This window comes from Crotalus tigris, unplaced genomic scaffold (assembly GCF_016545835.1).
Source record: "Crotalus tigris isolate CLP2741 ecotype Arizona unplaced genomic scaffold, ASM1654583v1 scf7180000024345.2110221, whole genome shotgun sequence".
NCBI classification, from domain to species: domain Eukaryota; kingdom Metazoa; phylum Chordata; class Lepidosauria; order Squamata; family Viperidae; genus Crotalus; species Crotalus tigris.
The window spans coordinates 447,763-468,808 of record NW_024100514.1 but is presented as its reverse complement, the minus strand read 5'-3'; the positions used below and the strand labels follow the sequence as shown (position 1 = coordinate 468,808).

At 42.7% G+C, this 21,046-nt stretch overlaps 1 protein-coding gene across 2 annotated transcripts in view; it reads right to left on the bottom strand.

Moving 5' to 3' along the window:
- PITPNC1 (phosphatidylinositol transfer protein cytoplasmic 1) overlaps nt 1–21,046 on the bottom strand; it is a 201,596-nt gene that overhangs the window by 72,433 nt on the left and 108,117 nt on the right. For both annotated transcript variants that reach the window (XM_039326786.1, XM_039326785.1), the window contains exon 2: nt 19,456–19,604. In XM_039326786.1, the coding sequence (XP_039182720.1) occupies nt 19,456–19,604 (149 nt within the window). The remainder of the gene's footprint in view (nt 1–19,455; nt 19,605–21,046) is intronic.

Below are 21,046 nucleotides of genomic sequence, written 5' to 3'. Positions count from 1 at the left end.
CTTGGCATAGAAAGAAAGCTAGAGTCAGGTTTAAATGTGAGATAAAATGCTACTTGATGGGTTAAAAAGGCTTTAGAGATTTTGTCTGGTTTAATAACGAAAGAAGGATGAGAATTGACTGTTATTATAGTTGATAATTATTAGGGAGTAAACTTGTTTAGGGGTTAAAAAGATTTTATAGTAAAATGATGAAATGATAGAACATGTTTTTAAAAATAGATATATATTTTTTGGAATTACATTATTTTAAATATGATAATTATTTTGAAATAGAGAGAGAATTTCTGTCTGATTTAATAATGAATGAAGGCTGGGAATTTCTTGACATTATACTTGATAAGTATTTGAAGGTGTAAACTTCATAAAAGGGCTTAAAAAGATTTTTTATAGATGTAGATTGATGAAATTACAGAATATATTTTTAAAAATAGAACTGTATTTGTTGGATTTATATTGTTATTTTAAATATGAAAAATATGTTGTCAGAGCTACTTGTGATAGGGAAAAAATTAGTCTTAATGAGTGATCTAATATTAAGGATACCTGAAATCCCAATGATATGTCTATTGAAATGTAACTGGAATATGACAATTGTAATTAGTAAAGCTTAAAACAGGATATAGATTATTATAATTGCAAGGTGATTGAGGATTTTTGTTTGATGGAATTTTATCTAAAATTGTATTAATTTTAATAAGTAATATTATTCCTTATAGAGAGGAAATTGTTTATAATTAATTTGAGCTATACGTATATGATTTTGTTCTTGAATGATTTGACACTCTGACCACCACATTGTGTCCTAAGCTTTTATGAAAAACAGAAAAAAACCAATAAAACTTTTATTAAAAAAAAAAGAGTCTCCTCCAGGACTTTTTTTACTTCCTCATCAAACCTCTATAAACCTATGATTCCCTGATAGTTTCCTATTCAACTACTAACCTAGTTTCAACTTTGCTTAGTTTCTGATCCTAGTAGTGCTACCCACTACTTTTTCTCTCAACTGCACAAGGCAGGCAGAAATTACTAACAATATATATAATTTAAATATTCCTCAGTATCTATTTTAGCACGAAAGAGAATAATGATGGTTTCTGTAGTACCAATATATCCCCCTCCCCAATTAATCTTTTTGTATTTCTTGGCTGGTATTTGTCTCTTGTTCCATTAATTCTCACATTTCTGATTCCAAATCTATTAGGTTGCAAATGTGAGAATGTCACTGAGATAGATTGCCAATGCACATATATTTTTATTGCAGTTAGTGATCAAACTGACATGTTTCTTGATGGAAAGACAGGGTACACAGAGAAAAAATGGGAAAATAGATATGCAGATTGCATAAAAAAAGAGGGGTGGGTGGGTGGGAGATTGATGGACACATAGACAAATATGGATCTAAAAGTACATGGAAGGATACTGTACTTAACTCTTAATTAGATAAACTTTTGTATTTCTATATAGATTTCTATTATACAAGTGTATTAAGACTAATATAGAGACTTAATAGTTATTATTAGATATAAATAATTAACATAATATTAGATATACATTTAATGTGTGAAAGTTGTAGTGGAATCTTCAGCTAGAGTGGAGAGTGAGTTTAAGAAACAGGCAAGCTTGGAATGGTTGCAGGGAAGGAATAGACTGAAACCTGATCCTCACACACACACACACAAACACACACTATGTCTACTCTGTCTGCACTTGACAGAGTAGACATAGAAAAAATAACAGTCTGCCTAGAACAGGGGTAGGCAACCTTGGCTCTTTTATGACTCATGGACTTCAACTCCCAGAATTCCTGAGCCAGCTATGCTACCCCTGGCCAAAAATATCTCAAATAAGGGAGATTGAGTCTTCAATCCAAAGTCTATGTCTATCTCTGGGTGTGCTGAGATCAAGTTTACTTGGGGTTCAGTTGCTTGGGAATGCAACTCAAAGTGGATAAAGTCTAAGATACATAAGTGATTGCATTTTAACTAATCCAGAACTGTTTTGATGGATCAACTGAGAAAATTTGATCAACATTACTCCTCTTACTAAGAAAATCTTTGCAAATTCCTGAACAAACTCTGACTTTAGCTTGAAGCTTTCAGTTAGATAATAGAATAAACTTAGTATCCAGCTGGACAAAAGCTGGCTTACAATGTATAAATTAATAAAGCTTAATCAGCTTAATCATGTAAAATATCTACACGGTTATTAACATTCAAAACTGACTCGATGGCCCATAATCAAACTAAAAGTGACTGCAATGTGAATTGGGGCTATATAAAATATTAACATGTGGGTTTGGGAAATTTTATGCAAGATGGAATTAAACCTTATTAAATGGTTTCTTTTTCTGGATACACTAAAGCAGTGTTTCTCAACCTTGACAATTTTAAGGCATGTGGACTTCAACTCCCAGAATTCCACAGCCAGCAATGCTGGCTGTGGAATTCTGGGAGTTGAAGTCCACATGCCTTAAAATTGTCAAGGTTGAGAAACACTGCACTAAAGAGACTTACAAGTTCTCATCTGTAAAGTGATAGGCTGTACCAGTTGAATACAAAGGAATTCACACCCTCAGTAATTCAACTGATTTAAATGGAACAATGCATTTTAGCATACAGTATTGCTTTCAATACTTGATTTCAACTGAAACTATACTAATATAGCACCTTTAATATAATTAGCACCTTTCTTGGCATCTGAAAGGGGTGATAGAGAACAGAAGGTAGTTAATGTCTTCTTTAATATAGAAAGTAACTTAAAATTAAAATTGGCTAATAATAATCTACTATCTGCCATTGTGCATAACTTTAAGCCAACATTTCTATTTGCTTTGCAAGGTATTGGCTGGGAAGGGAGATTCAAGATGGAGAGTTTATTTAATCTTCAAGTCTGATATGCCTTCCTCACATTTGTGTAATTTTCACTTCTTGGTTTGCCAGCTACGTGGGACTTGACTGAGGGGGCCACGATCACCTAGTCAATGTATTGGTCTGGTACTACTTTTGAAAACTTTTCAGAAACTGCAACTGCTGCACCATGGGTTGGCCCGTCTACTGAATGTGAGAACTGAAACAGTCATATATTATGGGTTTTGTGGATACTGCATTGGTTTCCAACAGGTTTGAAGATGCTGATCTTAAGCTATAAAACTCTGTATGGCCTGGCTCCTAAGTATCACCAAGATTTCTTCAAGCTGAAAATGCCAGTCCTATATGCACACTATTGGAAACGAAGCTTCAGGTTTCTCTTCTCTATCGAGTTAGGGATAGCAGGGACAGACTTTCTTGCCAGCTATCCAGCTCTATCATCAGAGACGCAGACTGGCCCCACCTAATGTCCTCCAGAAAATCAATAAAAGCAGAATTTTTTCATAAGGTGTTTGTGGAATGACAGTGCCATATATATGAACAGGGCAATCATAGGAGATGGACACTGTTTCCTGGAAGCCTAAAGGGTCTTTAAGAAAATATCTTTACCTTGTTATACGGTTTTATTTGCAGCTGTATTGTTTGGCTGTGACTATAAACTATGAGCCACCTGGATTTGTTTTGCAATCTGGTGGTACTGCCATGAGTCATTTGATTTTACTGACAAATAAATTAAAAATACTGCCAAACTTGTGATAAATAAATATTTCAAAAATCAAGTCTGCCTGCAAGCGTGATATTTTTTAAATCGGAGAGAACTGGGTATGTTACTTTAAAAAGCAAAAACAGGGGGGGGGGAACCAATATCCAGAACTGAGTATTCTTGAACAGGTAGTCCTTGTTTAGTGAACATAACTGGGACTGGCAACTTGGTCATTAAGCAAAGCAACTGTTTAAGTGAAATATCACAATGTTACAATCTTATTAGCTTTCCTTTGCTTTTCAGATCTGCAAAGTTCGTAAACATGAGGACTGGTTGCCAAGGGTTTCTTTTTCCTCACCGCCATAATTGTGAATGGTCACTAAACAAAGCAGTTGCTAAATGAGGACTGCCTGTATCTTTATTAGAGCAAGCCAATAGCACAAAAAAGTACAGATTCTTGAATTCTCCAGAAGTCTTCCTCAAGGCCCTATAAAAGCAGGAAAAGGGGAAGAAATATATAACAAGGAGAGGGGTTGGGAGAGGAAGAAAGGACCAAGTCTTTCAGGTCTTCTATGCCACGTACCATGTGATGTGCAGTCATTGTACCAGGAATGATTTTTAAGTGATGGATGTTAATTCCCACCTCTTATCCATGAACAACAACAACAACAAAAATCCCCACGTTTTCTTCTGTGTGTTTTCATCGCTGTCTTTAAACCATTTACATTAAGCTACTCCAACTTCAAACCATCCATTATTATGACAAGGGACACCCACAAACTCTCAAACTGTTGTGGTAAACATCTGCCAAGCTGTCTTTTCATGTTTGCTTTGATTTATAAGTCATTCATATTCATATTCATATTAGTAAAGTTGGAAGGGACCTTGGAGGTCATCTAGTCCAACCCCCTGCTCGGGCAGGAAACCCTACACTATTTCGGACAAGTGGCTGTCCAGTCTCTTCTTAAAAACTTCCAGTGTTGGAGCATTTACTGCTTCTGGAGGCAAGCTGTTCCACTGATTAATTGTTCTCACTGTCAGGAAGTTTCTCCTTAGTTCTAGGTTGCTTCTCTCCTTGATTAGTTTCCACCCGTTGCTTCTTGTCCTGCCTTCAGGTGCTTTGGAAAATAGCTTAATTCCCTCTTCTTTATGGCAGCCCCTGAGATATTGGAATACTGCTATCATGTCCCCCCTTGTCCTTCTCTTCGTTAAACTAGACATACCCAATTCTCGCAACCGTTCCTTATATGTTTTAGCCTCCAGTCCCCTAATCATCTTTGTTGCTCTTCTCTGTACTCTTTCTAGAGTCTCAACATCTTTTTTACATCGTGGTGACCAAAACTGGATGCAGTATTCCAAGTGTGGCCTTACCAAGGCATTGAAGAGTGGTATTAATACTTCACGTGATCTTGATTCTATCCCTCTGTTAATGCAGCCTAGCACTGTGTTGGCCTTTTTGGCAGCTGCAGCACACTGCTGGCTCATATTTAGGTGATTGTCTACTAGGACTCCGAGGTCCCTCTCACAGTTACTACTATTGAGCATGGTGCCACTTATGCTGTACTTGTGCATTTGGTTTTTCTTGCCTAAATGTAGAACCTTGCTTTTTTCACCATTGAATTTCATTTTGTTAGTTAGTGCCCAGTGTTCAAGTCTGTCCAGATCCTTCTGTATCTTAAGCCTGTCTTCTGGAGTGTTGGCTATTCCTGCCAGCTTGGTGTCGTCTGCAAATTTGATGAGTTCCCCATCTATCCCTTCATCCAAATCGTTGATGAAGATGTTGAAGAGTACTGGGCCCAGAACAGAGCCCTGGGGCACCCCACTACACACTTCCCTCCATATAGATGCAGTTCCATTGAGGACCACTCGCTGAGTACGGCCGGTCAGCCAGCTACGGATCCATCTGGTGGTGGTTCTGTCTACCCCACATTTTTCTATCTTGTCAAGTAGTAGGTTGTGATCTACTTTATCAAATGCCTTACTGAAGTCCAAGTAAATTATGTCCACAGCATTCCTCTGATCCACTAATTTTGTCACTTGGTCAAAGAATGCAATAAGATTTGTCTGGCATGATCTATTTTTGACAAACCCATGTTGGCTTTTAGTAATGACTTTGTTTGCCTCTAGGTGTTCGTTGATTCGTTGTTTGATTATCTTTTCCAGGATCTTCCCAGGTATTGAGGTCAGGCTGATAGGTCTGTAATTTCCTGGATCCATTTTTTTTCCTTTTTTGAGGATGGGAACTACATCAGCTCTTTTCCAGTCCTCTGGTAGTTCCCCTGTGTTCCAGGATCTTTGAAAAATATAGTTCAGTGGCTCCGATATCACATCTGCCAGTTCCTTGAGAACTCTGGGGTGTAATCCATCTGGTCCTGGCGATTTGAACTCATCTAGGCTGGACAGGTGCTCACTAACCATTTTCTTGCCTATCTTAACTTGTGTTTCTGTTTTGTTTTTTATGGCACTATTTTTGATAGGTTGGTCTGTTTTTTCCCTTTGTGTAAAGACAGATGCAAAAAATGAGTTAAATAGTTCTGCTTTCTCCCTGTTGCTTGTCACCTTCTTGCCACTTCCACCCACTAATGGACCAATCATTTCCTTCACTTTTTTCTTGTTTTTTACATGTTGAAAGAAGCTTTTTTTGTTATTTTTGACTTTGGTCGCAAGCCTTAGTTCATTTTGAGCCTTGGCTTTCTTCACTTCATCTTTGCAGGCTCGGGCTATTTGCTGATATTCTGACTTAGTTATGTTCCCCTCTTTCCACTTTCTATACTTGTCCTTTTTATCTTTCAATTTGTCAGAGAGTTCTTTATGCAGCCATGCTGGTTTCTTTTGGGAGCTGTTGTTTTTCCTCTTTGTTGGTATTATGCTAGACTGTGCTTTTATTATCTCATTTTTCAAAATTTCTCAAGCTTCTTGAGTTGTTTTCCCCTTGAGGATTCTCATCCATGGAATCTTTCCCAAGCCCTCTCTAAGTTTATTGAAATTAGCTCTCTTGAAGTCCAAGACTCTAGTTTGATTGTTCCATTGCTTGTGCTTCTATAATGTTGAAGTCTAATATTGCATGATCACTTCCTCCCAGGGTTCCTATGGCTTCAACACCGTCTATCATTTCATCTCTGTTAGTGAGAATTAGATCCAAAATGGCTAATCCCCTAGTTCCCTTCTCTACTTTTTGGGAGACAAAGTTGTCTGCTAGGTTTGCCAGGAACCTGTTTGATCTTCCACTTGGTGCGGAGTTTGTCTCCCAGTTGATGTCAGGGTAGTTAAAGTCCCCCATTACTATTGTGATGTGCTTCCTACATACCTTAGTTAGCTGACTAGCAAAAAGTTCATCTATTTCCTCTGTTTGGTTGGGTGGTCTGTAGTATACACCTATGGCAATGTCATTTCCCCTCCCTTTTATATTGACCCAAATGCATTCAAGACAGTTTTTATCATTGTTGTGCTCTATTTCTGTGGAGATGTAGTTATTTTTTATTCACCACTACCAATATTAAGCAGGATCAGTGCAGACTAAACAACAACCAGTTATAATGAAGCATCAGTTTAGCAGGTTCAATGCACCTTGGATGCAAGGCAATGAAACGAATCCACTGCTGGGCTACTTCAGCCTGTTCTGTTATTTCACCCTTTTGGAATGCCACAGAGTAAAACCATTTATAGTACTGTCAAACCCACCAAGCAGACCAGATTAAGAATCAACTCCATAGGAAGCTAAGATCACTTTTACTGAGGGCGGCTATAATTACAGAATCTTGCAGGTCTGATTGTGATGGGCCTCCTCCCCCTTTTATACCCATGCAAATTAGGGAGGTGCCTATCTGAGCCCCTTACACAGACTATCTACTAGTTTTGAACTGAAGTCATGCTTTTCTGCTTATTGCATGGTAACAAATCCGGCCTATCTGTCAAGATCATCTTCCTTATATTCTACCAATACTGATGGTTGGGTAGTTTAGCATCATTGTGCAGTGCCAATGGCTGTAGGCACAGCATTCTGTCTACACCAGGGGTAGGCAACCTTAGCTCTTTTATGACTCGTGGATTTCAATTCCCAGAATTCCTGAGCCAGCTATGCTGTCTCAGGAATTCTGGGAGTTGAAGTCCATGAGTCATAAAAGAGCCAAGGTTGCCTACCCTTGGTCTACACTTTAAGGCAGTGGTTCTCAACCTTTTTAATGCTGCAACCCCAAGTGGTTGTAAGTCGAGGACTACTCAACCGGTCGTAAGTCGAGGACTACTCAACTGGTACAGCACTGTTTGCAGAATGGGACTTTTGGCGGGCTTAGCAGGGCAGAGACAGGTTGGACAATTCCTATTGGCTTTTGAAAGCCAATAGAATTAGACTCTATTGAAGAGAGTCTATTCTATTGGCTTTCAAAAGCCAATAGAATAAAAGGGAGTAGCACAGCTAAGGAAAAGGGGGAAAAATGGCGGACTGCGTTGTTTGGCGACCCCCGTGAAATGGTCGTTCGACCCCAAATGGGGTCCCGACCCACAGGTTGAGAACCACTGCTTTAAGGTGACAGTAGCCGAATGATGGAAAACATGGCTGACTGCAGAATGGTGGAGACAGAGCATGCTCATATCAACTTTAAACAGTCAATAAGTGATACTCTGAGCATTGGTCATTGCGAAAAACTGATGCAAAGCAGCTCAAGGACAAAGCTCTCCTTCTTCTGATGTCCAATTCAGTTTTGGGGCCAGGATTCTAAACCTACCTGCTATGAACCACTCAACCACTTCTATGAACGATTTAATAATAATGAGCCAGACCTTGCAAGTGGTGTCTTCTGGCCCTTTCCTTGACTGGTCTTCTGTCATCAGTCCAGAAAATTCCAAAACCCATTTTTTATCTGAAAAAATTATAAAGTTGCTGGGGCTATGTGGTTTGTGGACTTCAGCCTATGCAGAGTGTGTCAAACACAATTCTGAACAATGTGGTCCTGTGCTAGCATTTTAATTTGCCATGTTGACTGTTCCTTCAAGATGTACAAAGACACGGGTCAATCTATAACAATTCAAATTGCAGTAATTCCACCCCACTAACTTTTGGCCCAATTTGCTTAGTAAAGTAAATTGTGAGCTAAATTCTTCTATAAGAAGCTAAGGAACAAGCCAGGTTCATACTTAATGGATCAACTTTTGACCAATGCATTGCATAACATCCAGCAGAAAAATACAGTGGAAAAACTCCCTGTGCTGCCTTCTCTGAGCTGAAGATACCATTTGATTTAATCCCTAGACAGAGATGTTTTGGAAGAGACTGATAACCAGAACTACAGATAACCAGATCACTATTTACTTTGACCAATTATGGTGTTGTATGAGAATACCTACTTGCGTTGAGGATGAATTTTTTCACCACCATTCCCCACTCTAAAGACTATTAAAAAGGAGATACATCATTGTCCTTCTTATTTAACTATTACAGGTAATCCTCCACTTACAGTCACAATTGAGCCCAAAATTTCTGTTATTCTGTTATTTTGCCCCATTTTGCAACCTTTCTTGCCACAACTGTTACGTGAATCACTGCAGTTGTTAAATTACGGTAGTAACACGACTGTTAAGTGAATCTGGCTTCTCCATTGACTTTGCTGATCAGAAGGTCGCAAAATGACCCCAGGACGTTGCAACCATCATAAATATGAGTCAGTTGCCAAGCGTCTGAATTTTAATCATGTGACCGTGGGGATGCCACAATGGTTGTAAATGTGAAAAATAGTCATAAATCACTTTTTTCAGTGCTTTTGTAATTTTGAACTGATGTAAGTCAAGGACTACCTGTATATCAATCCCATAGTACAGGCTTTCTCAAAATTTAAATCCCCCTACATAGGCCCATTTCCATCTTCCTTTCTGCATATGATGTCATCCTTCTTTCCAGGACTCAGTTTTGCCTTCAGAAGAGATTAGAAGACCAGAATAACAGGGTTGGCAGGAATTCTGCTCAAGCAAGAGATCCTATACCCACAGTCTCCAGCATTAGCAATATTCTGCCATAATAATAAAAAAAAACTTTCATTTTATTCTAAAATGAAGGTGGTCATATTGAATAAGAGACGTACCAACTGCCATCATAATTGGGGGAAAAACGGTGTCCACACTAAACAGATTAAGGGTTTCAAATATTTAGCAATCCACTTTCAATTTCCTAGTACTTGGAAACAACAAAATCTGAGAAATTACAATAGATGTGCCTCAAAGGCTTAGAACATTATAATTAAATTTTTTTCATTGCAATGGTAATAACTTTGTCCCTGCAGTAGTTAAATTGTTTAGAGTAAAAGTGCTAAGCCTTCTATTTTACAGCATCCACTCTATGCCAATAAAGATAAAATGAGCTCAAATGCAATTAAGAGAAAATTCATAAGAACAACACTTTGCAATCTTCAATCTGCATCAAATAAAGTTTTTTTATTATTATTATTAGAACTAGGCTATTTTATGTGGAGATCTGCATAGTAATGCCTCACTTGAAATACTGGCTGAAATAGATGTTCTGAGGTGAAATCCTGATCCAGTCTATTCTCACAGGAAAGTCCAACTTTTTCCAAAGTCTCAACATCCTTTTTCTAGTGGTGACCAAAATTGGTTGCAGTATTCAAGGTGTGGTCTTACTAGGGTTTTATAAAGTGGCACTTATATTTCACGTGATCTTGATTCTATGCCTCTGCTTATACAACCCAGGACTGTATTAGCTTTTTTGGCTGCTGCTGTACACTGCTGGCTCATAGTCAAGTGATTGTCCACTTTGACTCCAAGGTCCCTCTCACAGTTACTGTTTTTGAGCCAGGTCTCACCTAATCTGTACATTTGATTTTTCCTGCCTAAATGTAAAACTTTGCTTTTCTCTCCATTAAAATTCATTAAAGTCATATCTATGGAGATTCTCAATCATCTAAATCATGGTTGTCCCAAAAGTGTTTTTCAAAAAGCAACTGGACTTTCTTGTTTTTTTGTCTTTGAACAAACTAAGCCTAGCAGGTTTCAGCCTGGCATGTAATCTTACATTTTGTTGGTACTTAGCTGTTCCGCTGATGCCAATAAATGTTAGCAAGCATCTAGTCTTATGCAAGCTCTGACAATCCCTTTAAAATATCTATTTCAATAGGCCTTGCCTAATTTATAGGTTCTTAATTTTTCTTCAATCAGATAAAGATATATTTCTAGACATGCTTGGAATGAGAGGTCTGTGCGCAAGGTTGATTAACATACTAGCTCTTGTTTGAGGGCAATGCTGTGGTTGAGTTTAAAGAAACATTTTACCTCAACAGATTTTTCAACTTGAACATAGTTGGTTGCGCAAAGGTCAGAAGTATTAAGATTCTAGGACTGCACTGCATGATGTAAGGGGCACAGTTGCTATGTCTGTTACCAAGGTCACAGGCTCAATAGAAGTCAATGGACCCCAGGCTTAGAGGCAAAAAAAGTAAGGCATCAATATTTAGTTAGACCACCACTAATCAAATGACAGTAAAGCAATATATATATATATATTTTAGAAACCACAATATATCTCATGAATGACAGTAAAAGTAACAAGGTTTAAGTATCTTACAAAATATGCAGACTTTGTTTAAGAAAGTAACAGGCAAGAAAAAATGTTTCACTCGATAAATCATTAATACTGCTGCTTTGGGGCAGTGATGCACAATGTTAGTAATCATTCATGATGGTGCTGTTCTTTACTAAGATATTTTGCCGCCTAAGGAGCTCACTAAAATATATTTCTTATGAAGCTAGGTTTGATATTCCTGTCGTAAGCAGTTCTTCGTATGCTGTGAGCCAGACTGATTTTATCCAAGTTGCTGATGTTGGACAAATAGAAACGAGGTCAGACGTTGACCTTGGTACCAAAAAGAATTTTATTTTAAAAGCAAGTTTTCTCCCTGCAAAGGTTTTTGTTACTGATTTGGGAGTTTCAGACATATTTACTTTGCTGGGCCTTAGTTATAGCAATATAACTTTCTCTTCTGTTGTAACTAATGTATCAGACAGTCTGAAAACCATAGGAAAAAAATGAACAAATTAAATCTCTAATTCCTTTTGAGCAAAAAGCCTAGAACAGACATGTCAAACACAAGGCCCAGGGGCCAGATGCGGCCCGCGAAGTGGTTTCATGTGGCCCACGAAGCCATCCTGGAAATAGTGAGGGAACGGCCCCCTCTGCCTTGGCCCTGGCCCAGGCCAACCGGGAGCCAATGTACAATTTTGTGGTGGCCATCTATGCTGAAACGCATTCAGTCTTAGCTCCATAAGCAACCCTCCCACCCAGCATGGCCTGAGAGGAACAGTGAGGCTCCTCCAGTGGACCATGCCTTGGCACTTGCCCTGGTCCCATCCCCTTCTGCCAGAGACCCTCAGATCTGTCCCACTCCTGCCCAAGCTCCCACAGGCACCCTGGACGCGAACGATGTAGAGCTGGCCACGCCCATCCAGTAGGCAACACCCACTCCATCCACGCCCACCCAGTAGGCCACACCCACCCTGGCCACACCCACCCAGCCCCCTGAGGGCAACCGCAATGCTGATGCGGCCCTCAGTGAAATTGAGTTTGACACCCCTGGCCTAGAAGGGGCGTTGTCTTACCTGAACACCTTTTCTCAGCATGATGATGGATAATCCACGGATTGGGTTTCCTGAAGTCCCTTCTACCCAATTAGACTAAGTCAGCAAGATAGGCACGCCTCTTGCTGGGTCACGTTTACTCTGTTCCGACGAGGGTGAAGCAACAGATGAAGTCAGATGCATTGGTTCCCCGACTCCTGCCACAGTGCCCATCAATCATTAAAGGGCGGGAGTGGATTATCCATCATCATGCTGAGAAAAGGCGTTCAGGTAAGACAACGCCCCTTCTCCAGCATGAGGATGGATAATCCATGGATTGGGACATACCAAAGCCTGCCTGTCCCTGGGGGGGGGGGTAACAGACAGGGCCTGTGATGCAGGAGATGAAACAACCTGCTGTAATACTCTACGGCCAAAGGTAGCATCAGCAGAAGCAAACTTATCAATTTTATAGTGGCAAATAAATGGGGAAGGCGATGACCAGGTTGCCGCCTGACAGATTTCACCAATGGGCGCTTGAGTGGCCCAGGCCACAGAGGTGGCCGCACTACGGGTAGAGTGGGCCGTGATACGTAAAGGAATGGTTAAGGACTGTGATTGGTATGCCCTGGCAATACAAGCCTTAATCCACTGGGCAATAGTGGAAGATGAGACCTTGAGTCCCATAGAGGAAAGATTGAAGGAAAGGAAAAGTGCCTCTGACTTACGGAAGGCAGCAGTCCTTTTAAGATAAATGCAGAGTGCCCTGCGGACATCCAAGGTGTGCCATCTACATTCCAAGTCATGGGATGGTCTAGGGCAGAAACTCGGCAACACCACCTCCTGGGACCAGTGAAACAAGGAGTTCACCTTAGGAATGAAAGTGGGATCTAATAGCAGGGTTACGCAATAGGGGCGAAACAGGCAGAGATCCTCCCTGATCGAGAGGGCCACCAGTTCAGATATGCGTCTGGCTGAAGTCACTGCCACCAGAAAGGCTACTTTCATGAATAAGAGATTGAGATCACAGGATTGAAGCGGTTCAAAAGGTGACCAGTTAAGGGCCTGTAAAATCACTGAAAGATCCCAAGAGGGGTACCAATGAACGGTTGGAGGTCTAGTATTAAATGCCCCTTTGATGAACGAATGGATCATCGGGTGATGGGCTAGTGAGGAAGAGTCGTCACAAGAGAGTACCGTGGCCAAGGCCGCAACCTGCCTCTTGATGGTATTTGGAGAGAGGCCCTTATCTATCCCGTCCAGTAAAAACTGTAGAACTCGAGGCACAGTGAGAGATGACAACTGGGCCTGATGCTTGGATATCCAAGATAGAAAACTCCTCCAAGTGGAGTCATAAACTCTATTAGTTGACAGGCGTCTAGACGCTTGAATCATATCAATGACTTTCGGAGGGTAAGCTTCCTCAGTCAGACGTCTCCGCTCAAGCGCCATACGGTCAACTGTAGCCACTGAGGGTCGGGGTGCTGGAGCGCCCCTTGACTGAGTGCTACTAGGCCTGGGGGTATCTTCCATGGGGCCGATACTGACAGGCTCATGAGATTGGCGAACCATGGGCGCCTCGGCCAATGAGGAGCTATGAGAACAACCTCCGCCTTCTCTCGAAGAATTTTGCAGATGACAGCTGGAAGGAGGGGGAGCGGAGGAAAGGCATAGAGAAGGCACTGGGGCCACGGTATGCGCAGAGCATCTACTCCCTCTGACCCTGGTGATGGGAATCGAGAAAAAAATCTTGGAAGTTGGGAGTTCGCTGCTGAGGCGAACAAATCCAGAACTGGATGACCCACTCTGTGAGATATTTCTAGGAACAGCACTGGATCCAGGCGCCACTCTGAATGATCCACCGCCGCCCTGCTGAGAGCGTCCGCCTGTTAGTTGATTGACCCCGAAATGTGATCTGCTTTGATCGAGGCCAGATTGGCCTCTGCCCAAGAACAGAGCAGTCTGGCTTTTGTCATCAGAAAACTTGACCTGGTTTCCCCCTTGACGGTTCACATGGGCTTTGGCCGCTATGTTGTCCGTGAGGACGAGAACGTGCTGGCCTCTCACCTTGTGACTGAAATGACACAACGCCAGATGAATTGCCCTGAGTTCCAGCCAATTTATATTGTGTTTCAAATCCTCCTTGGACCATCTCCCTTAGGCTATCTGAGACTGGAGGTGCACCCCCAACCGAAGAGACTGGCGTCTGTGGTGAGAACGATCCATGATGGCTCTCTGAATTCCGAGTCCCTGGCAATGGCCCGAGAATTCCACCATCTGAGTGACCTCGATACCAGGGGAGTCAACCTCACCTGCCTGTTGGAGGATGTTAGCTTTCGCCTCTGAAAGGGGAGGAGGAACCACTGAAGAGCTCTGGAATGTAGTCTGGTCCAGGGTACGATGGCAATGCAAGAGATCATCTTGCCTAAGAGCTGGGAGAAGGTAAGGAGGGGAACTGCCCTGGCACGCCGTACCTGGTGGATAAGGGCCCTGAGACTGGCTATGCGATCTGGCGATAGGTAGACCATGCAGTGTGTTGTATCTATCACTGCTCCCAGATGAAGGAGCCGTGTGGATGGGATCAGCTGGCTCTTGAGGAAATTAACTGAAAACCTGTGGTTCTGGAGCACCTCTATGGTATGGGCCACCTCCGACCGTGCAGCCTGGACAGAATGAATGAGGATGTCATCCAGGTAACACTGGATCCGAATGGAATCCAGTCTGAAGTGAGCTGCCAGAACCGCCAAGATCTTTGTGAATACCCTCGGGGTGGATGAAAGGCCAAACGGCAGCGCTCTGTATTGATAGTGATAAGATCTGTAGCAGAATCTGAGAAAGCTATGATGTGGTGGAAATATTGGAATATGTAGGTACGTCTCTGTGAGGTCGATGGACGTCAGGAGGTCGTTCCTTCGTATGCTGGCCAAAATGGATTGCAGGGTTTGCATCTTGATTTTTTTGTGTATCAGGTAATAATTTAACCGTTTTAGATCCAGAATGGCCCTCCATCCTCCCGAGATCTTTGTGACTATAAAGAGGATTGAGTGCCCCCTCTGATCGGGAGGGACTGGTTCCACCGCATTTATTTCGATGAGATGGGAAATGGCCTCCTTCATGAAAACCCATTTTGACGGGTTTGAAGGAGTTGGACACTGAATGAACCAGTTTGCTGGTTTTGAGAGAAACTCCAAGGTCAGGCCGTTGGTGACGGTGGACAAGACCCAGCCATCGGTGGTAGTGTGCCCCCAGTTCTGAGAGAACAGGGAGAGCTGGCCGCCTATGGGGGGGTCCTTCCCTGGAGTCACTTATTCCTCCGATAGGGATGGCCCCCTGTGCCCCGAAAGGGCTGCTTAGCCTGCGGTTGTTGCCTGGGCTTGGGCACAAAGCGGTCCGTTTGATGGTCCAATCTGGGAGGAAAAGAGCATGTGGGCTGTGGCCAGTCAGAACCCTGGGTGTTGCCTTGGAACCCCTGTCTGCGATAGAAGGGAGCAAGCTTTCTGTCCAATCATCTGGCCTGGTGAGCAAGAACCTTTTTCTTGTCCTTGTTCTCTATCAAGTAGGGCTCCAGGGCTTCCCCAAATAATTTTCCACCAGAATAAGGGGCGGTGGCCAAGTGTCCTTTGGATTTTAAATCTGCCCGCCTTGCTTCAGCCAAAGCAGCCGCCTGGTAGAAATGTTGGCTGCGATCGCCCTGGCTGAAAATCTGGTGGCGTGCAACGTGGCATCGGCCATGTATTCAACCGCCGCTAGTAACTTACCCAATGTTTGATGGGCGCGTACCTGATTCTGTGGGATCATGTCCTGAAGCTCCCGGAGCCAAGTGATAGAGGACCGTGAGAAGAAAGAGGCTGACATGGAAGCCTTTACTGCCCATCTTGATGCTTGATGTGCCCTTCATAGAGAGTACTCAGATTTTCTATCCTCCGGTCTTAATGCCTCCACCATATCTCCAGCAATGGTGGAGTTTGAAAAGATGGGAGTGAGGGATGTGTCCACGGTTAGTTAAGGATGGCGCCACGCTAAATAGTTTTTTGTCAGAGGACCCTGGGACAGGAGAGGCCCCAAGATTGGCCCATTGTTTTCTTACTGTTTTGGCAAAAATGGAGGGCAAGGTATATGCCTTTGAGTCACCCTGGGCTCATCAAACAGAGGATTTGATGACTGACTGGTGGAAGGGGTAGGTTGAGGATCTAGTTCTGGGGCAATCTGAGATGTAGCCGTGGCTTTAGCTAGAATGGTCTTGAATAGAGTGGGATCAAAGAGGCCTACAAAGGGGGAGGGCTCCTGAGGAGCATCCTCATCGTCTGATACGGCTGTCCCCTGTGATTCGTCAACTTCCGAATAAGAATCCCCACCCTGTGAGGATTGATCGGAAGCAATGGAATAGGCATAATCAGGGGTCTCGGACCGGTGTTGGGAAGATGTCGGAGGTTGGGATCTCTGTAGAGAGGAAAGACTCTCTAATACCTGCATGAGCATGGATTGTAGATGTTCCGGCCCAAGCGCCTGTGAAGACTCAGGTCAGAGACCAGCGGCCGTGGGAGTGAATGTGGCTGATGGAATTGATTGAGAGGCAAGTGGGCCCCCCCCAGCTTGGACTTGGGTTAGGTGTCACAGGACTGATAGGTCTAGATTGAGACCCAACCTCTGGAGACAAGGGTCTGTGAACCTGTGCAATTGTGGTTACCTGAGGACTGAAAGGAGAGGCCTCAGACGTTCCGGATGTAGCTGGTACATGTTCTGATGAAGCTGCCTTTTGAGCCTTGGAAATCTGCCTCTCCAAGGCCTGGTGCCTCCTTGCGGCTTCCTTCTCCACCGCCTTGGATGGAGCTTTGGTAGATAAGGCCTTTGCTTTTGCCTTCCATTTGCCGGCTGCCTCCAATTTTGAAGATTTATGTCTCCTCTTGCTTGGAGGACTGATGAGTGCCAGAACCAGCTGAGGCTGCTTGTCTTCAGCCATCTCATTGGGGACCCTTCAGCGCAAGACTGAGAATGGATCACAAGAAAGATAGGAACTGATGTCCCAAAAGTGAAAAACTGTAAGGACTGGGAAGACCAGTATGGGCCCTTGGCACGGTAGTTAGAACCTGAGACCCTTCAGCACAAGTTTGAGAATGGGTCTGGACAAGGCTGGGAAAAGTGGTCCAATGTGAAACACTGGAAAGACTGGAGAAACCAGTATGGGCTCCTTGCAAAGGAGCTAGGCCTGAGACCCTTCAGCACAAATCTGAAAATGGGTCTGGAAACAGGCTAGGAGCTGAGGCCCAGTGTGTGACTGTAGAGACTGGTAAGACCAGTATGTGAGCTCCTTGTAAGGACTATGAAAACCAATATACTGGTAGATAGGCAAAGAATAGGGAACAGAAATGAAAGGAGTAAGCTCCCAATGAAAAACAATCCAATTTTACTGTCACAATATATTGCCAGAGGCAATGTCAGCGGATGTGGCTGAGGTGGAATCAGATGTGCTTGTGACTATTTTTACAAACTCAGCTCTCCTGAAAAATGGCACCCTCAGCTGCGTGGTGAGGCCAGAAGTAATCAGAATCTTCCGTCAACTAAGTGATTAATGCTAAATTGTGAAGCTCCCTTCACTTGTTCACTAATTTAAAGTAGAGAAATTTGTGAAAACAGGGAAAAAGCACCCAAACTGATGATCGCCAGCCACGTATAGCCTAAGCGCAGTCTGTAAAAAAATGGCGGCCGCCCATCACGTGCACACTCCCAAATGTCCGGAAAACACAGGCCTCAACAAGAAAATGGCAGACGCCAGCCACGTGACACTCTGCCGCTAGCCGCTCCACAATGCAGGAGGACCGGACCTAACCAAAATGGCGGCCGCCAGCCATGTGGCGATCCGCCGGTATCCATGATCCTCCGATGGAAAAAACCCCAACGATCAGCTGTCATTCGGGCTGTCTGCGGAGGCCCACCGACCAGCTGAGGCGAACAGAAAGCTCCGCGGCTTCTGAAAAGACTCCCAAGAGAAACAAAAGCCTCGTGCTGAGGCTTCAGCAAACGGGGAAAAAAAGGCAATAGGGAGGAGGAGTAGTGGTGGAGTGGAGACGACAGCAAGAAGCACAAGGATTCAGCAAACGTAAAGGTAAACTAAAGAGGAAAGGAACAATAATCCACGGATGGGGAAAAGGGAAAATTTACCTGAGTCTGGAGATATGAACCAACGCGTCTTGTCTGGGTAAAGACTAAGTCGGAACTGGGTAAACGTGACCCAGCAAGAGGCATGGCTATCTCACAGACTTAGTCTAATTGGGTAGAAGGGACTTCAGGAAACCCAATCCGTGGATTATCCATCCTCATGCTGGAGAATGATCATACTCAAGTTGGTCCACAAAACTATCTTCAAGCATTCACATAACGTGTTGGATTTCAATGAGAATTTGTTTACATGACACCCTCACCTAAATCTTTGAGATTGGGGTGGGGGGGGGTAGGGGGCTTTGCTCATGCAAATCTGCACAAATATTGATATGTTTAACCTGTGAATTGCACAAGTTTTGATCAGTACTAATTCCCATTGATGATCCAGACCACATACAGTATAGCTAGTCCTTGATTTATGTCCACAGCTGAGCCAAAAATTTCAATTGCTAAGCAAGACAGCTGTTGAGTTTTGTCCCATTTTGTGACCTTTCTTGTCACAGCTGTTAAATGAAACACTGCAGTTGTCAAATTAGAAACACCGTTCTTAAGTGAATCTGGCTCCTCCATTGACTTTGCTTGTCAGAAGGTTGCAAAAGGGGACCACGTGACCCTGGGACACTGCCACCGTCATAAATACATGCCAGCTGGCAAGTATCTAAATTTTGATAAAATTTGATCGTGTGACCACGGGGATGCTGCAATGGTCTGAAAGTGTGAAAACGTTCGTAAGTCACTTTTTTTCAATGCCACTTAACTTTGAACAGTCACTAAACGAATGGCTGTAAGTTGAGGACTATTTGTACTGTGTGTTTTTCCCCCCCATGTGAACACATATTTTGCTTAAGTTTATTTATAATTTCAGTTGCTTTTTCACTACTTTGTACTGAACCCCTAAGTATCTGTAGCATCTCTGTTCATTTTCCCAACTTTCCTTTCTCCAGAGTTTTTAACATGAAGGAAAGAAGGAAGTGGCTGGCCATATATCTGAACCAGTTAAGCATGTAATTTATAGGAGGAGACCTGGTCATTCTCAGGGTACGTCCTACTGTGTGATTCTCTTAAGATTGGTGCAAAGTGCAAAGGCTGACTAAAGCCATAGTTTACTTCCTAAAGCTGCATATGCATTAGGGGAGGATGCAATGGCAGAATGCTTACAGGAATTTTTACCTATTCAGATAGACCCGTTTTTCTGTCAGCTGACCATTCCCGTAGTTTGGATCTTCATAGGGCTCATTCTGTACCACTTCCACACCTTCTCCACGATCACTCTGCTCGTGGCTATGTTTACTGATCATGTACAGCTGTCCAATTCTGTACTGCAATGCAAAAAGAAGGAAAAAGTGTATTTAGGCGATGGATTTATTTATTTATTTATTTTTAGAAAATCCTTAAAGGAAACATTTTCATAGTGAGCAGCACATTTAAAAATAATTATAGGAACTATTAACAATGCTAAAAGCCGATTGTTTCAGGTGCGAAGAACCAGGAACACTCACTGAGTTCAAAGCACAGGGTCTAGGAGATGACCCAGTTGAGCCCGAGGGAGGGGTCAAGCACGTCATCGGTTTAGAGTCTCTTTGCTCCCACAAGAAATCTAAATCCAGCCCACCTTGAATTTCCTTGACTCTAACCTACTGCCAATTTGGCTTGAACGTTAATAGATCAGATTCTTGTAGAGAGCTAGCATGGAAAAACTTGTACTCGTTTGAACAACCTTGGTTCCTGGTTTCTTGCGTCTAACACAGAAGAGTTTATTATTGCTACTTATACACAAGAATCTGGTCAACTAATGGCCAAAGCTAAAATGGTTCAACAGAATTCATAGGGGTGGGGGGTTGGACTTGGGTCTCTTGTGGCTGTGCAATGATTCCAAACTAATGACACATTTAACCCTGCTTTCCAGTTCAGCGTGCTCATCTTCTACACCAGTGATTCTCAACCTTTCTAATGCCATGACCCCATAATACAGTTCCCCATGTTGTGGTGACCCCCAAATGGGTGTGGCCACCAATAAGAGGGAATAGGACAGCTAGGGAAAAGGGAAAAAAATGGCGGACAGCATGGTTTGGTGACCCCCATGAAATGGTCATTTGACCCCAAATGGGGTCCCGACCCACAGGTTGAGAACCACTGTTCTACACTGTGGTTATAATAATATGGTATGTTTGGAAATCCCTTTATACAGAGCCCCCTTAGAAAGCTTTGATACCTATCTAGACAAAATTACAGTGTGATGTATCTTTCATGGTTCCGATAGATGAAACCAGTTAAAAGAACTTCAAGGCAAGATTTCTTCCTTAAAGAACATTTTATTTGGAAACAAAGTATCGGCACTTACATAGTTGAACCCAAGAATGAGTTCCCTCCTCCCAGATACAAAGTAACCAATTGCAATTCCCCCGGGGTTTTCTCTCCATCCCCTCAGCCCACCAAAAGCTTATCAGAATATATCCTTGAGTTCACACACTTCTACATTGTTATGGGTAGCTAGGGCTTTTTTTGTCATAGAATACACCGGAACTGAGTTCCAGCACCTTGAGTTCCAGAGTTGCCTTGAACAAAATCCTAGTCTTTTAGATACACTAAAAATTGAAGGGTTTTTTTTTCAACTACAAAGGTAAACCTTGTGGGATACACAAGGTGGGTTATATGACGTGTGTGAGTTCCGGCACCTTTTTTTTTTTTTTTTTTCAAAAAAAGCACTGTGGCTAACTAAACCGTCAGGCATCTATCCCATCCCCCCTTCTACATCTGAACT